Source organism: Galeopterus variegatus, unplaced genomic scaffold, assembly GCF_000696425.1.
Source record: "Galeopterus variegatus unplaced genomic scaffold, G_variegatus-3.0.2 Scaffold11438, whole genome shotgun sequence".
Classification (NCBI taxonomy): Eukaryota; Metazoa; Chordata; class Mammalia; order Dermoptera; family Cynocephalidae; genus Galeopterus; species Galeopterus variegatus.
The window spans coordinates 17,488-36,129 of record NW_007737549.1 but is presented as its reverse complement, the minus strand read 5'-3'; the positions used below and the strand labels follow the sequence as shown (position 1 = coordinate 36,129).

The following is an 18,642-nucleotide window of genomic DNA, read 5'->3' as shown; positions in this document are numbered from 1 at the left end:
CTGGCTCCAGGGTGTGACCTCATCACATGACTTAAGCTCTGTTTTCTCAGTAAGGTGGGGGCGGAGTTCTTATGAGGCTTTGAAGACTAGAGGAGGTAATAGATGGGAGGTTCTAGAATAAGGTCTGGCTCATGTGCGCCCTCAGTAGATGTCAGTTGTTATCCTTGTAATAACCCAAGTCTTGTCTGGCCAGCTAACACCCAGAGACTCTGCCTGCTCCTCTGAGAAGAGAAAACGGTCTGCGTTGAATCTTCTGAAGAGTTTTCTGGAAGGAAGGCACAGTTCTGATATCTGTGGCTTGTTTGTGCTCATTAGAGGTTTACATGCGTATGTCTGTTTTACTGTCTTTTCTTTCCAACTCCATCTCATTCCAAAAAGAATTTAGGTCACTCTTTCTTTCTCCTTTTTCATCTTAACCATCCCCAGCCTCCTCTCACCTGTTCTATAAGTCTTCTCTGATCACATTGCCAATTTCTTTGGGCAACGGGATCGACATCACCTCGCGCTGACTCATGAGCAGGTGCTGTGGAAAATTCAAGACCCGCAAAGCCAGACAGTCTGCCGGTCAGGATGGGTTTGCATTTCCAGGACATGGCAGCAAAGCCCTGTTATTCTGGAGCCAGACAGACAGTTGGAGTCCCTGTCGCCACCCCTCCCTGAGCCTGGGGAGAGAGCCCTGCTGCCTGCAGAGTCTGCCTGGCCCCAATGCCTCTGACTCAGCCCCTCCCCGGCTGAGCTGGCAGTGAGACCAGCTGCAGCTTTTTCACAGAATCGGAAAGGCCTTGGTGCTAGCTCTTCCTAGGCGCCCATCGCAGTGTCTCCAAGAGCAGGACTGGGCTCTTTCATCTCCCCTGTGTCCAGGACAGAGCATTCCCCAGGCCACCATGAAAGGCTCTGGTGACCCAGGCTGTGAGCACATTGGAGAGCAAGAGATTTGGGAAGGAGCAAGGGATGTTATTAATGTCATGGTCATTAACATGTCCAGAATGGTTTCACTAAAAAGAAGAGGTTTGGCCCTGCTAAGACAAGCAACTATGATCCAAGCCCCTCTGCTAGGTGCTGGCCTGGTTCGGTGATGTCAGTGAAGGTGCGGAAATAAAACCTCAATCCCCTGGACTGTCATGACTTGCCAGGGTCTCTCTCAAGCACCATGAACTAATCAGACCCTGGGACTCGTGTCTCCAAGACTTTCAATGGGAATAGTCACAGTCCTTCATGTGCCCATACATGTTTCACAATGATGGTCTGCACACCCATCTCACAGTTACTGCTTTTATGCTCTTGAGAATGTCTGTGTCGCTGTCCTGGAATCAGCAGCAGAGGTTTCTGATCCTGCCCTGCAGCGGTGGGATCTGCGGAGGTGGAGACCCTCCCAGCTGCCCGGCCTCCCCCAGCTGTACTTGAATGGGACCTGCTTATTCTCCAGGAGGAAACCCAGGAAGGAAACAGCACTCTTTTATTGAAAGCAAACCAACCATCTTGGTTTCGGAGAACTTCAGCAGAGAATGACCAAATTATTCCTTTCCTATCCTACTTGGGGGTCTTACTTAACCTGGAAGGGATGTTAAACTTCTGTCTTCCACTCACTCTGATCTCGCTGATAAAATTCCTTCCTTCCTTCAGCAAACATTGAGTGCTTAGTTCATGCCAGGTGCCGTAACAGGAACTTACCACTGGGGCGACAGAGGAGCCAACCCAATATGATGAGAGGCACTATCAATGGCATGACACAGACTCATACGAACTGCACCTCCTGGGAACCTTCCGTGTGCTGGGTGCTCAGGGGCGCTGTCTCAGTTACGGGGAAGGGTAGGTTGGCGCAGGCAGACGGGAGGCCGTGTGGTAACGCCAGAGGGGAAAATGACCCTGAGCCAGGAACAAGGCCTGGCACTTAGTAGATGCTCAATAAAATATTTGCTGAATGACAGCCTGAACAGAGCCAAGTGCTGGAGGATACTGAGGGGAGACTGAGGAAAGGGGACCTTTGTTCTCTCTTTTTTCTGCAGTCTGTGCAGTTGCAAAGCATGACATCCTTTTTGCTGCCTAATGTATGTCATTTTTCATTACTGGAACCTTGAGCTTACTGGAGATGGAACCCTTTCATTCCATTAGTTCAGCTGATCTGTACTTTGCACCAGTGTGTGCAGGACTGTGGTGGGTCTGGGGAAGGAATGGCCAGTAAACCATCCACCGTGCCACCCACAGATCCATGGGGTGACAGCAGGTCGTGGTAAAGCTAGTCTGTGAGGAAGAATGAAGCCCGTTAGGGGGTGCCACCTTACGTATGGTATCAACGAGGGCCTCTCTGAGGAGGGACATGTGAGCAGGCCCCTGACGAGGGAGGGTCCACCCTGTCCTGGGGAACAGGACAAGAGGAGGCAGGTTTGGGGTATGGTGAACAGAATGGGGGGAAGGAGTCAGAGGTCACAGGGTCATGGGGCCATTGGTGGGGCTTTGGCTCATGCATCAAGGGTGTGGGATGCTGCTGGAGACCCGGAGGCAGGGCCATGTTGAGACTCACATTTGAGAGTGACTCCGAGTGGATGGGGTTGGCTGGCGATGAATTGGGCCCCCCTAGCCCTTCTTCCTGGAAGCATTTGGTGGCAGGGCTCCCCAGTCTGGAGGTGTTCCAGGCCAAGTGTCACGAGCCACTGGGTGGACACTTTGGTCTCAAATTGTCCTTCAGCAGGTGGTCACTGGGCTCCCTCCTCAAGCCTGCCCTGCCCTAGGCGTTAGGAGAGCAGAAGCCACCAAGGCCCACTCTTTGTCCCCAAATTGCCCACAGCATAATGGGGGGAGGGTGTGGAGAGAAGAGAGAAAGAGAGAGTTCTAATAATAAATATTTAAAATGCATTGTGAGCATCAATTTCCGTTTTGACAATGCCCAGTGGCTGTGGACGATCATTGGGGGAAAGCTGAGTAAGGGAGCACAAGAACTCTCTGCACTATTTTTGCAAGTTCTTGTGAGTCTTTGACTATTTCAAAATAAATAATTATGTAAAAATGTATCAACTAAACAAACTAAATATAATGTGATGCATGCCAAGATCAAGGTTGTGCCAACGGCAGTGGGGGCTTTGCGCGAGGTCCTCACTGTGGCTCTCACAGAGACACACGCCTCATTGTCTGATTTCCTTTACCAGCTCAGTTGCCAGAGAAGATCAAAGAAAGGTCCCCTGTGAAGAAGATGATCATTTCCTTGAAGATCAATGACCCGGTGGTCACTAAAGTTGGTAATGCACACCTGTCTTCATGTTCTGAGAATGCCGTTGAACAAAAGGTCCTCCCAGACTTAGAAACAAACATGCTAACCACAAACAAGCAGTGCATATTCCTTATCAAAAATGCCTGATCAGTGCAAAGAAAGAAGGGGCAAGAGGGCTGGGATGACTTGGAGAGATGGGGGAGGTGGAATGCTGCTAAACAGAGGTGCTTGTCATTGGGACAGGGAAGGACACCAGAAGGGAAGGAAGCAGTCAGCCCCCACCCGAGCTCACTCCCACCTGGAAGCCCTCAGGCCCACCCTTGCTCCCCAGCAGGCTTCACCTTCCCCCTCCCAACGAGGACCCCTGCTGGGGGCTTCCCGCAGCAGAAGCCACCCCCAGGGTGCTCCCCTGGACTCTCTCCCCATCCCTTCCCGGCCACCCAGACAGACTTCTGTGTTAGTGCAACATGTGTGACATCACGTGATGACGCAGGTTTCTAAGTTGCTAGGTCACAATATAATCCACGTGAGCAGGTCCAGCCAGTTGTCCTCAGAGGACACCCTGATGACACAGCAGCACTATTTGGGATCATGTAGGACTTGGAATGGGCCAAATCCATCTGGCCCCTAGCCAAGGCAGTCTAGTCCCTGAACTATCAAATCATCCTGGATCTTTCCAGGAGTCCTTGGCCTCTTTTGAAGTCCCTAGACTCCAAGGGAAATCTGCTGTAAGCTATGTCGTCTCCAGAGAAAAAAATGCACCTGCACACAATTTCTGCACATATTTGGGCAGTCAGACTTCTGCATAGGCCACAGCCCCAGGTTAGGCAAGACCCCCGAGACAGTGTCACCCCTGAAGTGACCAAAGCAGAGACCCTGAGGCTGGGCTGGAAAGAGCGTCCTTTCTACAGGAGCTCAGCTTTCTTTAGTTCCCTCCTCAACTCCCTCGGGGAGGCCAGGGCTCAGACTGAAACTTGCCCGGCAGTGTCTGCACCCAGGGCAGAGCTGGTGTGTTTTCTCGAAGGGCCTCTCTGCCCGCCCAGCTGCAGGGGACAGTGAGGGCCCCGGGAGGCGTCCTGCGTGCAGAGCCCATGCTGAGGGCTCTCTCGGCTGCTGCCTCCCCAGCCTTTGCCACGGCCCTGAAGAGCCTCTACATAAGCGAGGCGGAGGTGAACATGGACGACGTGCTGGGGGTGCTGGCCTCCGCCTACGTTCTCCAGTTCAGCAGCCTGTTCCAAAGGTAAGGACACGCGGCCAGGCTCCGGCCAGGGCTGGCGCTGGGTAACATCAGAAGGGCCCGTCCCGGCCCATTCCATGGAGCATTCCTCTTCCCTGGGCTAAGATGCCTCGGGTTTTTTGGGCCAAGAACATCTTTGAACCTGGAAAGGAACCAAGACTATTAATTCGCACTAATGCATCACGAGCTTGTAACTGAGCCCTCTCTCCAGCAGCACACTGGTGCTAACCAAATGATCCTCCACCCACAGGGATGAAATGCAAGCGGGGGACTCCCACCACCAGGAGAGACTTTGCAGTTGTGGGCGTGCAAAGCGACTTCCCCGCAGCCCTCAGAGCAGGCTTGCTTGTCAATTCCACCTCTTCTCATTTTTGCCTAAAAAATTCTCTCTCCATGAAAACACACTCATCAACTGGCCGTTGGAGGACACGTTGACTTTTCCCATCACTGTCAGGCCTCATGTTTTTTTTCCCACTCTGCCCAGATAAAGCCTCGTATTTTCTTGTAAATAATATTTTTATTGTTACAAATGTTACACACGGTCATTGTAGATCTTTTGGAAGAGAGAAAAATGCAAAGATCAAAGTCAAAAGTCGCCCATGGATTTCACTGCCTATTTGGGGGCACAACCGTTCTCCTGGGCAGTCAGCCCTGCTGGGCACCTGGGCTGCCCACTAGGGGAGCTTCCGGGGTAAACAGGAGGCAGTCACAGTGGACTGGCATTGGATGTGGGAGCTTCCTCATCCTGACATGCTTACCTGGGATTCTGGATGCCTATAAGGTTTGTGGATGCTGAAAGCACTAGGGAACCTTAGACACGTCTCAGTGTCTGCCTTTGTCCAAGCAGCCACTGGAGTGCAGTCTAGGAGGTTGAGCATGAGAGGCTCCCAGCTTTCACTGGACTTTTTCTGCAGAGTCCAAAGCAACCTAGCGTGTGAGATGCAGGGCCTGTCCTCAGCCCTGCAACAAGCAGCGTCTTAGCCTCCAGGTATCTGAGTGGTCTCCACTGTCAAATGCAGCTCATAATATTTGTCCTTCCTACTTTCTAGGACTTTGTTCATTAGGGGATGTCAGCACCCAGGGCTTTGGGATGGGGTGTTTGCCATGATCAGACACTGTTCTCAACTCTTTGCAGGGATTACCTCATTTCCTTCTCCCTGCAGCCCTAGGAGGTAGTACTATTACTATGCTCATTTTGCAGATGAGGAAATTGGGGCCTCCAGGGGTAAGTAACTTACCCAAGGCCACGTAGCTCCCAAGAGAGAAACTAGGACTTAAAGGAGGTCTAGGGGCCCCAGAGCCTGCACCCCTAACACTGTACTATTCTGCTTTGCTCAGGTGAGGCAGTAATGTCACCTGCTCATTTGTGGTCCTGGCCCTCCCTGCACCCCTCCCTTCAGTGGCATTTGGTCAGGTGGGGTTTGCTTAGGATCATTCACTTCTCAGTTTATTCCATCATCCCTTCGTTCATTCGTCTGCTCCTTCAGGAACAATTTCCTGGACTTCTCCAGCATGCCTAGGGGACAGGAATGGACCAGACAGGCAGGGTCCCTGCCTCTACAGCCTCCTGTTGAACAGTCTTCAAGACACTGGAAAGGAGTAAAGCTGGGTGGAGTGGAGGATGGGAATGGAAAATTTTGTGCTGTATATTATTAATTTCAAGTAAAGTTGGTACCTATGATAAGAAAAAGCATTTCTTAGAACCACGCCCCCACTTTGTATCCTATAATATTCCTGTGTTCGTTAATGCTTATGAAAGGGTAAGTGAACCAAATGGAAAATCATTAATGGGATTCATTTTTCTAGAATATTTTGTTCCTTCTCCTGGGCTTTTTCAGAGATGTGTGCTGACTGCACTAATGTCCTGAAGGCAGAGGTGATAATCTCGTAGATTTTTGCTCTCCTAATTCCTGAAGAGATTCAATACAGAGAGGAGATTTAGGGCAGGGGATGGTCTGCCTGGCTTGTTTCACCTCAAGAATCAGTTTCATCTCAGTGAAAGAAAGAAAGAAAGAAAGAAAGAAAGAAAGAAAGAAAGAAGGAAGGAAGGAAGGAAGGAAGGAAGGAAGGAAGGAAGGAAGGAAGGAAGGAAGGAAGGAAGGAAGGAAGGAAGGAAGGAAGGAAGGATATCCCATCCAAGCCAAGAGAGGACATCAGCTGCTCTGCAGAGGGCAGAGACAGAATCCCTCCTGGTGACCTTGCAGGTTTTAACTCACTTTTTGTAGAGTCCACACAGCCAGATTCAATCTCGCAAACATTTTTGAGCCAGTGCCTCATTCCTGGGGTCACCTGAGATGACTCAGGCCAGGCACTTGACCTGGAGCATCTGACAGCCTCCTTGGGGATGCAGACGCCCTGTGAACCCTGAGAAGCAGGTGCTTAGAGGCCTGGACCCATCTGCAGAGGACACACTGAGGAGGAGCCCAGAGCCCTGAAAAGGCACTCCAGCATGTCAGCATGGTCATACTTGGGGGCTGGCTGGCTGTGGTAGATGACAGATAAGCAGCCATAGGCAGAGCCAGCTTGTGTAGGGTCTTGGAGCCGTCTAACGAACCTGGACTTGACGCTGCAGATCATCAGGGAAAAAGTCTGGGTTTTCCTAAGATTGGCCCTTCCATTGCATATGTCACCTGCCTTCGGCTCAGCACAGCCTGTGACTCAGTGCACTTGCGTGCAGCTAATTCTGGTGCTGTGCAGGAAGCTATCTCCACCCACGTGCTGGAAGAGCAGCTTCCCTCTTGAGGCAGGGCCTCCTGCCACCTTCTGTCTCTAAGCCTTGGCTGTCCGACCTCAGGCCCAGATTGGGAGCCCCATCTTCCTCTCAGAGCCCCAGCCCTGGCTTATCTGGGGGTGAGCTGAGAATGGCTTGTTTTCCATTCTCCTCCCTCCTCCCCCACCTCGTTTGGAATGCCAGGGCGGGAAGGGCTTTGGAGATCAGCAGATGTAGGCCTGCCGGAAGCTGGTGGGACTTGTCCAAGAGTCTATAGGTACCTGAGGAGGGACTGGTATTCGAGGGCAGAGGCCAGGGCAGGCCTGCACGCAGGGGGCTGGGTCTTGCCTGCCTTTGAGAGGTTGATGGTGCAGTTGGCCGTGGTGTGGCTGCACAAGCCTTGATGTGTGTGTGTGTGTGTGTGTGTGTGTGTGGAGTGGAACAGAAATGCCCTGGGTCACTCCGGTAGCATCGTGACATCCAGGCGCTGGATGAGCCCGCAGAGTGCCCAGACAGCTGCTTAGCTCTGAATCACACATACCTGAGGCCCATCTTTAGGGGATGAAGTGTGTGCATGCAGGTTCCACTGGGTGCTGTTCCTTTGACTCTCACATCAATGTCCCCATTGGCACTTGGGCTGGAGTCTCAGCTGGGATCACGGTTGTTGCATGCATGTGTGCACACATACACACATGCATGCACACACACGTGCACATTAGCATCTCCCTCATGGTCACTTGGGGTCCTCCAGGCTCACAGGGCCGGAAGGGCATTTCCTTGCCTCTACACAGGGCTGAACTCCCTTATGGGCAACTGCCTGGGCCTTTAGAATTTCCAGAAGTGGGAATCCCCATTCTCTCTGAGCCTAGAGGCGGGTCTAGGCCACTCACGTCTGAGAAGCCCGACCATCCCATTCCAGCCTGGCCAGTGGGTCCGACAAGGAGGAAGGGGGAGCATAAGAAGATGCCAGCCTCCTGAGGTGCTCATTTCTGCACCCCAAATCCAAGTCCAGCTAGTTCTGCCCACGCATCTCGACAGACAAAAGCTGGCACCCAGGGGGTCCTGTGCCCAGCGAGGGTGGGACCTGAGCCTGCTGCTCAGCCCCCTCACTCCTTGGGCTTCACCCTCTGCTGACTGGTGAGGCCATGAGCTCCAGGAGAAGAGGGGCTTCGTCTGTCCGTGGTGGTATCCAGGGCTGGCACAGCACAGGCACTCAGGATGAATTGGTGTTGGGGGCGCTGCTTCCTGGCCATGTGTCATTTTATGGAAGGTGCAGGGAGGCAAGGGACCAGGTAGAAGGAGGCCGTGGAAATCCAAGTTAAGGGAGCATGGAGGAGGAGCAATCGGGGGACTTCCAAGAGGAGGTGGTGCTGGAGCTGAGCCCGGGAGGATTCCAGCAGTCAAAGGGTGGGAGAGAAGGGGACTTCGGGCAGAGCAGCATCAAGCCTGGGATGGTCCCGGCCACTAAGACCCACTGCGACTGGAGCGAGAGATGAAGGGAAAGGCAGGCCGGGAGGTTAGGGTGAGCTGGGGTGCGAGGAGCGTGGAGCCACGTGAGCAGGTCCCGCTTGGTCCACTCAGCAGAGGAGGGAGCCCGAGGCTTGGCAGGGGAGAGGACAGGAGCCCCTCTGTGGCTGCAGCCTGGAGCATGTGGTGGCAGGTGGGAGGCCATGGAGGCAGGGAGTCCGCTGTTGAGAGGCTGTTGCTGAGGCCCAGCTGAGGGACGGCGAGGGGAGGAGGGCAGGCCCAAGAAACAGTGACAATGTGGAATTGACAGGATCTAGAGATCTGATGAGCCAGCGTGCCGAGAGGTGACACCGGGGCCTGGTGTTTACGCAGCACAGGTTTCCCCAAGACAATTTCTCATGATGGGTATGACCAGTCTCACGGTAGTGAAGGGACGGTCCTAGAATCTCAGGGGGTAAAGTGCTTGCTCATGACCCAATTATTTATTCATTTATTATTTCTTACCTTATTCCAGTAAAGGTTTTTGGTAGCTTAAACAAATACATAAAATAAAACAACAGGATATTAAACTGTTTAAAGAAAAATAGGGATGGAGAAGCTAAAATTGTGCACTGTAACAACCTGCAGTCTGGCTATACGTGGACCACACATTTGGCCCTGAACTTCCTAACAGCTGAGATGAAAAGGGAAACTTGATCAGAAACATTAGATAATATAAAGATTAGATTTAAAAAGTTTTAGAATAAATCCTTTGGGGGAAATACAGTTCCTATTAGTATTAAAACCATGGGTGTCTTTATCAGATGATCCCAGTGGCACAATGCTGTCAGCAATATCTGTAGAGTAAATGCAACTGTAAATCTTACAATGCTCTTTCGCCATGTTGAGAAAGGCTTCACACCAAAGCACCACTCAGTAAAAGCTGTTCTTCGGGGGTGTGGCTGTTGTTGGTAAGAAGCTGCCAGCTCTGGGCTGGTCTGGCTTCCTTGAAGAATGCATTATCGAATATGTGCAAGAGTCCCTGGATATCCTTGAGCCTTGATCCGTGAGCATTGTGTATTTCACCCGAGTCAAGGATAACCAGAGGGACAGTGAGTTCAAGGTCGTGCTTCAGTGTGAGCCCAGTAGCAGTTCTCTGGTGCCATGTTCAAGGAAGTGGACATGCTTTAAGGCAATTTTGCCGAAGAAAGGTTAATACCTGCTATGAAAGCTGAGTCACTGAAACTCCCGTGACCCCACCTTGCACCCAGCACATCCAGCCCCTCCCCCCTCAGGCATCCTCCTGGTTTGCTCTCCCTCCTTCCCTGCACAGCTGCTGTGCCAGTCTCGATGTTCCTTCAAAGTACGGCCCCTGCTGCTGCCTCAGGGCTTTTGTACGTGCTGTTTCCTCTTCTTGGAATGCTGGTCTCCCAATCCCCGGCCTGGCCCATTCATTGTCCCCCTCTTACAGGTTTTAAGTGTCTTTCCTGATTTCTGATCACTTTTCTGATCTAATCACTCTAGGCTGGAGTCCCCTTTTCTGCATTCTCATGGCACCTTGTTCTTTAACTTTTTAACCCTTCATACAACTGTAATGATGTGGTTATTTGTCTGAATGTTTACTTACCGTGTCACCTCACTGGCCTATCAGCTTTGTTCTTTGCACACCAAGGGCCTCGCCAGGTGGCTTATGGTACATGCTCAGTAAATAGATCCTTAACGAGCATGCCAAGTTAACATGTCCTAGTCATGAGAAAGGACTGAGATTTTCATCAGGAAGCTGCTCTTTGAATCCTTTGTGCAGAGAGGGGGTCAGCCCCCTCTAGCAGCACTGCAATGGTCTGTACAGGAAGAAAAGGCCTCAGGCAGGAGGGTAGTGAGATGGCCATCTTGGCTAAAATTAAACCTCACGTAGGCACCTTTAGGAGCGTTAGCTCTGACCAATAATATTGCTCCCTGGTGACAAGGCTAGTTTGTTTCCTTCCGAAGGATTTGATATCAGGCCTCATCTGCCTCAGCCCAGAGCTCTTTGTAACAGGCCTTTCAGGTCTTGTCCTCTGGCCAAAAGTCCATATCCCTAAAATGAGGCTTCCTGCCATGTGCAAGGTCTCTGCTCCCATCTTGGAGTTGAACAAAACTTCTGGGGCTGCCCGCTTCTCTGAGAGCAGCCCAGGGGTCCTCTAGGAACAGCAGTTCTTTCTCTGCAGGTGTGTGGCCATGATGATAAATGGACTCACGCCCAGCACCATCGAGAACTTCTACCTGGCTGGCTGCAAGGTGAGAACAACCTGGACCCTCAGGGGCCTTCAAGAGTACCCCACACTCTGGGATCTCACCTACCGGACCCAGCTCCAAAAAATGTATTCGGAGGCACCAACTTAAGGATAGTAATATTTTAGTTTGCCAAGTGAACACATTTTCTTAAAAAATCATTTTATTTTTAAAAGGATGTTTTAACACCAAAAAAGTAAAAAGGACTTAACCTTGCGGGGAGGTGGGGAGTAGCACAGCCTTTCTCCCCAAGACAGCAGACAACCTTCCAGGACATTCTTGCTAGAGTTGTGCGATCTTGTCCCACCTGGGCCCAGTCAGAGTGCCATGTCAGTGCTGGGGAAAAATGACCTAATCCAGCTCCGTCATTACCAGAGGAGAAAACTGAGACCCAAGTAGGGCAGCAGCTTGCCCAGGTGACCAGCTTTGGAGGGGCAGTGCTGGGTTCAAACCTCAGACCACCTGATCCCAGTTCCCTGCATGCGGCCACCATTGGCCTGGGGGGACACAGGCATTGTGAAACAGATGCATTTTACCGTAACATTAGGGTCACACACAATCAGCCTGTCACAGTGCCCTTGTCATCACATCTGAGAATGTTTTATCTGCCTGTTTTGTCAAAGACAGCTACGTGGTCCTCCCCCTCACTCCACTAGTATTAGAAAGTCACTCTTGGTGGCATCTTTGCATTCTAGTCTGCATTTCTCAGCAACTCTTTCACCCCAGAAGGACTCCAAGCCCTGAGGATGTTCAAGGTGTGCTAAGACCCTCTCAGGGTCCACTTTCCCTGTCCTTTAATTCTTGCTTTTAAGGTGTGTGCCCCTTATAGCCTCAGAACTCCACACGGCCCATCTGGCCCTTCTGTGATCAGTCACTGACTTTAGCCCAGGGATTTCAGTGTCCAAGGCCCACCTGAGCTTGTGTCTGGCTCTGCCACTTAACTGGCACGTGACCACAGGCAAGAGCAGAAACCTGGGAGCCTGTCTCTCCATTGGTAAAATAGGGATAATAATAAGCTAACTTAGTAGGGTTGGGGTAAGGATTGATTTAAATCAACCAGGTGCAGCGCCCCAAGCCTAGCAAACACTTAGACAATGGTACCTGCTATAATTTGTGTATTCTGTAAAAAAGGTTTGAGCACGTCAGGGCGTGACATTCCCTCTCGGGCACGCATGCAGCATCATCACAGGCCAGCAGAGGGCGCTGAGAACTCAGAAATTCTTTCATGTATTGGCTTTTCTTGCCTTCTCAGTACAAGGAAGAGCAGCTCACCACGGCCTGTGTGAAGTGGTTGGAAATGAACTTGGTCCCTCTGGTGGGGACGCAGATCCACCTTCGGAAAATCCCTCAGGAGCTCCTCCACAAAGTGCTGATGTCCCCCAGGTTAGATCTGGTTCCAGGGATGGGCCTGTTGGAAAAGAATGTGCCCAGGGGGGCTGCCCCCACACCCCTGCAGAGCATACCTGTGTCCTCCTCGACGTCAAACTTCCTGCCCTCCTGGGTGGCCAGGCCTCGAGTGGGCCTGAAACTCAGGGAGCTGTGTGAGGGATTGGGGAGGGAGCTCCCTTCACACTCCTCCTAGTGGGGACCCTCTGGGTGCCCGCTGTCTCATTACCCACCTGGGTGAGAAAAGTGAAAGACCTGATTGCCTAAGTAATTTAAAAAAAATTAAATTCAAATTAAAATCAAATTAAATTCATGACAACATGAATACACGTTGATTGCGGAAATTTTGGAAAACAGGGAAAGGCTGAAAAGGGGAAATAAAACCTCTTACCCCAAATCAGTGTATATCTCCAGCCCTGACCCCTCTACTGAATAGCTCTAGAGCCAGATACTCGAGAGAGTGACCTCTCTGACAGTTAAGACTAAAACCCAATTCTTGGTGCCCCTTGCCCTTTACTGTACGCTCACTCCATGCCCACTGTTCCTCGACCATTTGGTCAGCTGCTCGAGCTAGGACCTGAGAGTCCTCTGGACACCACGCCACTCTGGCCTCACTCTGACCTTGAGGTCAGTTCTCCTTACGGACTGAGCCCATCTCTATGGGCTTCCGTCCACGGGCACCAGCCCCAGCCAGTCCTCCATTGTCTCTCATTTGGACCATCACAGCGACCTCTAACTCAGCGTCTGCCTTCTGGTCTTGACCCCCTTCCAATCACATCTCTAGCCACGGGGCTTTGGCTCTGTGGACCGGTCCCCTGAGTCATTCATGGAACCATTCCCCAGTGCTTGGCTTTTTTGGTTATTTCCAATGTTTTATAAATATAAATAGCACCTTGGTCCTTTGACATATGTTTATCATAATCTCGGATTATTTCCCCACATTAAACTCCTAGAAGTAAAATTAGTAAGTCAAAAGGACTTTGTTTCCATTAGTCTTTTAAAAAATATTTCATTTGAAAATAATTTGCAGCTTAAAGAAAAATTCCAAGAATAATATAGAGAGTATCAACATACCCTTTACCCTGAGCCGCCTATTATTCAATTTGTGCCCTGTTTTGTCATTTATATCTATATGTGTATCTACATGTACACATACTCGGGGGATGAGAAGGGGCCTGGCAGGGACGGGCATTTCAGGCAGGAGGGTCAGCACGCACAGAGGCCCGTGGGGCAGGACTCAGCAGGGAAGTCTGGGCAGGTCCCAGCAGCCGCTGCGTGGTGTGGGGGAAGCAGGAGCCTGGTCAACAGAGCCAAAGGCCTGTGGCTAGACATGTGCTTGGAAGGGGGTCAAGACCAGAGGGCAGACACAGAGTTAGAGGTCACTGCGGTGGTCCAGATGGGAGATGTGTATATGTATCTACACACACACATACTTTTTTCCTGAACTGTTGGAGGTAAGTTGCACACATAATGCTCCTTTACCCCAAATGCTTCAGTGTTTATTTCCTATAAAAAAATTTTTGTTTAATATAACCTCAGTCAGTGCAGTTATCAACTTCAAGCAATTTAACATTGATATAATACTTTAACATCATTGGCCCGATACCATCTTTTACACACTTTTTCCCTCCGATGCTGGATCCAGTTTAGGATCACATATTGCATTTTATGTTGTCTCATCTCTTTGAGCCTCTTTTTAATAGGATCTTGGCACCTGTTGCAAATTACCAAGGTTGTATCCCCTTTGGGTGTATTTCAAAAGTGAAAACTAAATTCTACTAAAAATCTTAGTGGTAACTTAGAGAATAAGTGTTTACCCACGTCAGTGTGGTGGAGAGCCTGGTGATTTCAGAAGTTAGATCTGGAAAGACTGACTCCACTGCTGGCTTGAATTTACTAAGCAGCATGCAGTGCCCTCACATTGATGGAGACGAAAGGCTGCTAGGACAGAGCTCTGATGTTGAGGGAGACCAGACCATATTATCTAAGAAGACTCCAGCCAGGAGCCCTGGCCCCATGAGCAGCCCCAGGGCACTGGGTGTGTCCCCAGAGTCATTCTGCTCGGTCCTCCTAGGCCTCCCCCACCCCTAAAGGGGCAAAGGTTATGCAATCATTGAAGAAAATATAAACACGACATCCCTTAGACTTTTCACAACACTGTCCCTCCCTTGGAAAGGCTGAGCTGTCCCACCCTGGTACCATTTAACCAAAAAGTGTGGTGGTGGGGGGGAATGTCTGACCACAACCAGAACGTTAGTGATGGAATAGGCCCGACAAAATGTAGCTGGGCAGGAAAAGAGGTCAAGGACATGACGTGTTCAGTGTCTAGACTCACCAGCTGGGGCAGACATGAGTGATTTGGAAACTGGGTCCTGCTCCTCCGGCCCCCTGCCCAGAAGCTGTCTGCACAGGCAGTCCAGGGCTACCCCAGCTCACGGAGGGCAGAGCCCGCATGGCCTCAAGTGGGCAAGGAGATGGTGACCACAGTTGACGGCTGCCCAGATTCGGGCTCACATCATCCAAAGTCAATTTCCAGTGGCCACCCACTTTAAAGCTTGGGGTCAGTGGGGGACAGAGGATGCAGGAAGAGGGGCGCTTGTTAGAAATTTAACCAGGCTGGGGTTCCTCGTCTAAGGGCGCTTGGTGAGTGGATTGGGTGCCATGGCCCACACCTGATTAAGAACGCACCTATCCATGAGCTAACTTTTGTTGAGCACTTTGTGGTGTGTGCTGTGCCATGTGCACTGTCCCTGTTAATCCCTGCAGCCCCATGGGGCAGGTCCAGTGATGATCCCTGAGATAACAGGAGCTCCAAGCCCAAATCCTGCCCTCAACCCTGCACCTCCTTACTTGCTGTGGAGGCTGAGTCTTTCCAGATGCCAGAGGAACCCAGCAGGAACTGGGTTGTCCCGAAGAGTCTTGTGGCCTCAGAGTGGAATGTGTGGAAGTGCCAGCTCCTGAGGTCAGGGGGACATGTCCCTCGGCCTCACTCAGCTGTGCCTCCAGCCACCAACTGTGGCCCCTCCCCCAGGTGTGGTGTTTGGAACAACATCCGTTTCCAGCAGATGCTTCAACTTCTGGGCCGTTTAGTCTTCCCTGTCTCTTTGACCTCATCTTCCTCTGGGTTTTGCTTTCCATTTTGTAAATAACCTGGGGTAAAATATACACACCTTTCCTGACCTCCTGGGCCTCTGGTTTTATTTTGTTTGCCTGGGCATTCGGTGTTCAGTTCATTTTAGAGGTCACCACTAGGTTACCCTGTGCTACTGACTCTAATGTTATGAAACCTTCACTCCAAGTTCCGTTTTCCTGGAAGCCAAGCTCCTTGTGGACACAGGAGGATGGGGACCTCACAGGACTATCTAATTCCTGTCTACGCAAAAGGCCACCTTGCATCCAGGGGGCTCTGCGTCTCTCCGTGTTTCCAGTTCTCCCTGACTTCCTGCCTGTGGTCCAAGGAGTCCTGGGGTCTCAGGGCTTCCCTAAGAAAAGCCACCCCGTCCTCCTGGTCATGTATGTCCCACGGCCTTCTTCTCAGTGTGAGACGCTGGTTCCCACTGGCATCTGGAAGAACTCCGCTAATGTTAAAGCTTCTCCGGCTATAATAACAATAACCACCAATTATGTAAGCACTAGTTGTGTGCAGAACACTCTGAGTGGGTTGGCCAGACCAATTCCTATAGCAGCCCCATGGGGTGGGTACTGCTACCTGCGTTTTTCACCTGTGGATTGGAGATTTCAGGAAAGGTAGGGACTAGCCAAAGGTCCCCCCATGCAGCATGAGAGTTGGGATTTGAACTCAGGTCTGAGTGGCCTCAAAGCCCATGGTCATAACCAGCCCCCTGACACGCTGCCCTTCATGACGCCTTCTTTTTCCTTATGGATGGTCAAGATCAATAACGATATTGGTATTATTATTATCAATGTAAAAAAAATTATAAAGGTGGGAGGATAACACAAAACACAATCATACTCATGTCCTCAGATGAACATATACAGTTGGCCCTCCGTATCTGTGGGTTCTGCGTCCACAGATTCAGTCACCCGAGAATTGAAAATATTAAACAAGGCCAATACAAAAAGATCACAATGATAAAAAATAAATAAAAAACAATATAGTGTGACAGCTCTTCACATAGCAGTTACATTGCATTAGGTGTTGTAAGTAATCGAGAGGTGATTTAAATGACGTGGGAGGATTTGCATAGGTCATATGCGGATACCGCAACGTTTTATATAAGGGACTTGAGCGTCCACGGATTTTGGTTACAGTGGGATCCTGGAACCAGTCCCCTGAAGATATGGAGGGACGACTGTAGTAACATTTTGTCATAAATTAAGACGTCAAGCATTGCCAGTAAAGCAGGTCACCTATGTCCCGCTTCCCAGTCCTGTTCCCTTCCTCTCTGTCTATGCCTTTGCTTCCTATCAAACCACGGTTAGGAACTCGTGCAGAACCAATGCATGTGATATGCTCTTACTACATACGTGTCATCCGTAAGTAATGTGTAATCTTGTTTTGCAAAGGTTTGAACTTCAAATAAATGTTCTCACAGTGATTGTGATGTTCTGCGGCTTATTCAGGAACATCAAGCGGTGTGTGGTCTCCGTGTTGATACTTACATATCTAATTAGCATTTTAAATTTAATTGTTGTACAGGGTTCTATTGATTGGACACACAGCGATCTTTTTTCATTCCCTTCCTAATGCCCTTTCATTTTGTTTTTTTTGTTTCTGTGACAAACAGTGCTGCCATGAGCATGCTTGTTCGTATCTCATTCACACGGGCACAGCTTTCTCTATGGTCTATGTTCAAAATGGGGCTTTCATTGTTTATATAAAATTTTCTCAAATAAAAAATAGAAGACAGGAGGACAGTGTCTTGTGAAAAGCATTTTTTCCCTCCTAAAGAACAAACACCAGTTATATTCCAGGGGCTGCTAGCAAGCAGCAGTAAACACATGTAGTGCACAGCCCAGCTGCGTCCGCCTGTGCTGCAGGGAGGTTTGGAGTTGCTGTGGGTCCCATTCTCACTGAGGCCATCAGAGCTCTTAGGTAAATGAAAACACGTTTGACTGTCCTCGGCATGGGTACTTGCTGCAGGGACTGATACTTTTGGGTAGTGATACTGGTTTAAAGGCAAAAGGCTTTGCTTCAATAATTATCCTTCATAAATAAAACCAGATTCTGATCAGTGGAGCTCCAGATTGCTCCCCCGTGCTGCTACGGGCTCCTCTTTTGTAAGATCTCCAAGAACTTTCTAGGCTTCAGGAATGCATGCATGGAGTCTGCGCTGGAAGTCACGTAGTTTTTGCAGTTGAGCTGACACATTTCTTTGTGGGGACATCACATCCAGTGGCTCTGCGAGGAATCTCCCCATTCCTGCCTCACCGTTGTTGCCCAGACAGTGGCCAACTTGGTCCTGTCTAGCCAGGATCAAAGCCCATGCATCTGTAGGTGGCCCGAAAATGAAAAAGGAGGAAAGAGACAGTTCTGCTCTGTCCAGAAATAGCATGAGAGGTGGGTGGGTGACATTTCCATTGCTGTTTAGAGTCACGACTTAGCCTGGGTTCCACCCACTATGCCCACTTAAAGTGGTGAATAAAGAGACTGGGGCATATTTTAAAGCAGGGTGCCATGTCCACGGTCAGAGACTGAAAATATCAACGAGTCTAAGAAACGTTGAAATGGCTCCGTAGATAATCATCAGAGGCCGTTAGAAAAGCTGTTTGGGAAACAACCATACTTTACAGAGCTGACATCACCGGGGGCACCAGCTGCTCTTTGGCATCATTTGTTTCTTGAGGAAGGGCCTCATGCTGCTGCAGGCCCAGGGTGGGCTCTGGAGCCGGCACCCAGCCCTGCCACTTATGAGCAAGAGCTGCCATTTACTGAGCATGTCGTTATGTGCCAGGTGCTGTGCTAAGCTCTTTGTATGTGGGTGGTCAGCCGAATAATGGCCTCAAAGACGTCCACGTCCCAATCCCTGGAACCTGTGAATACGTTAGGTTATATGGCAAAGGGGAATTAAGGTTGCAGTTGGAATTAAGGTTGCTAATCAGCTGACTTTAAAGTTATCTGGGATCATCTGGGCGGGCTCCGTGTAATCACAAGGGTGTTTAAATGGAGAAGAGGGAGGCAGAAAACTCAGGACCAGGGAGGGATTTAAAGATGCTGTGCTACTGGCATGAAGATGGAAGAAGGGACCACAAGACAGGGAGTGCTGGTGGCTTCTACATGCTGGAAAAGGCAAAGGGACGAATCTCCTCAGCGCCTCCTGGAGGATCAGGGCCCTGCTGACACCTTGATCTCAGCCCAGTGAGACCTGCTTTGTACTTCTGACCTCCAGAACTATGAAACAACAAATCTGTGTTGTTTGAAGCTGT

At 50.3% G+C, this 18,642-nt stretch overlaps 1 protein-coding gene across 1 annotated transcript in view; it reads left to right on the top strand.

The window, feature by feature from the left end:
* LOC103610625 (BTB/POZ domain-containing protein 16-like) overlaps positions 1-18,642 on the top strand; it is a gene marked incomplete at its 3' end in the record, with an annotated part of 47,305 nt that overhangs the window by 11,724 nt on the left and 16,939 nt on the right. Inside the window, exons 5-8 of the mRNA XM_008594746.1 lie at positions 3,144-3,233; positions 4,331-4,445; positions 10,806-10,875; positions 12,122-12,252. Coding sequence (XP_008592968.1) covers positions 3,144-3,233; positions 4,331-4,445; positions 10,806-10,875; positions 12,122-12,252 — 406 coding nt within the window. The remainder of the gene's footprint in view (positions 1-3,143; positions 3,234-4,330; positions 4,446-10,805; positions 10,876-12,121; positions 12,253-18,642) is intronic.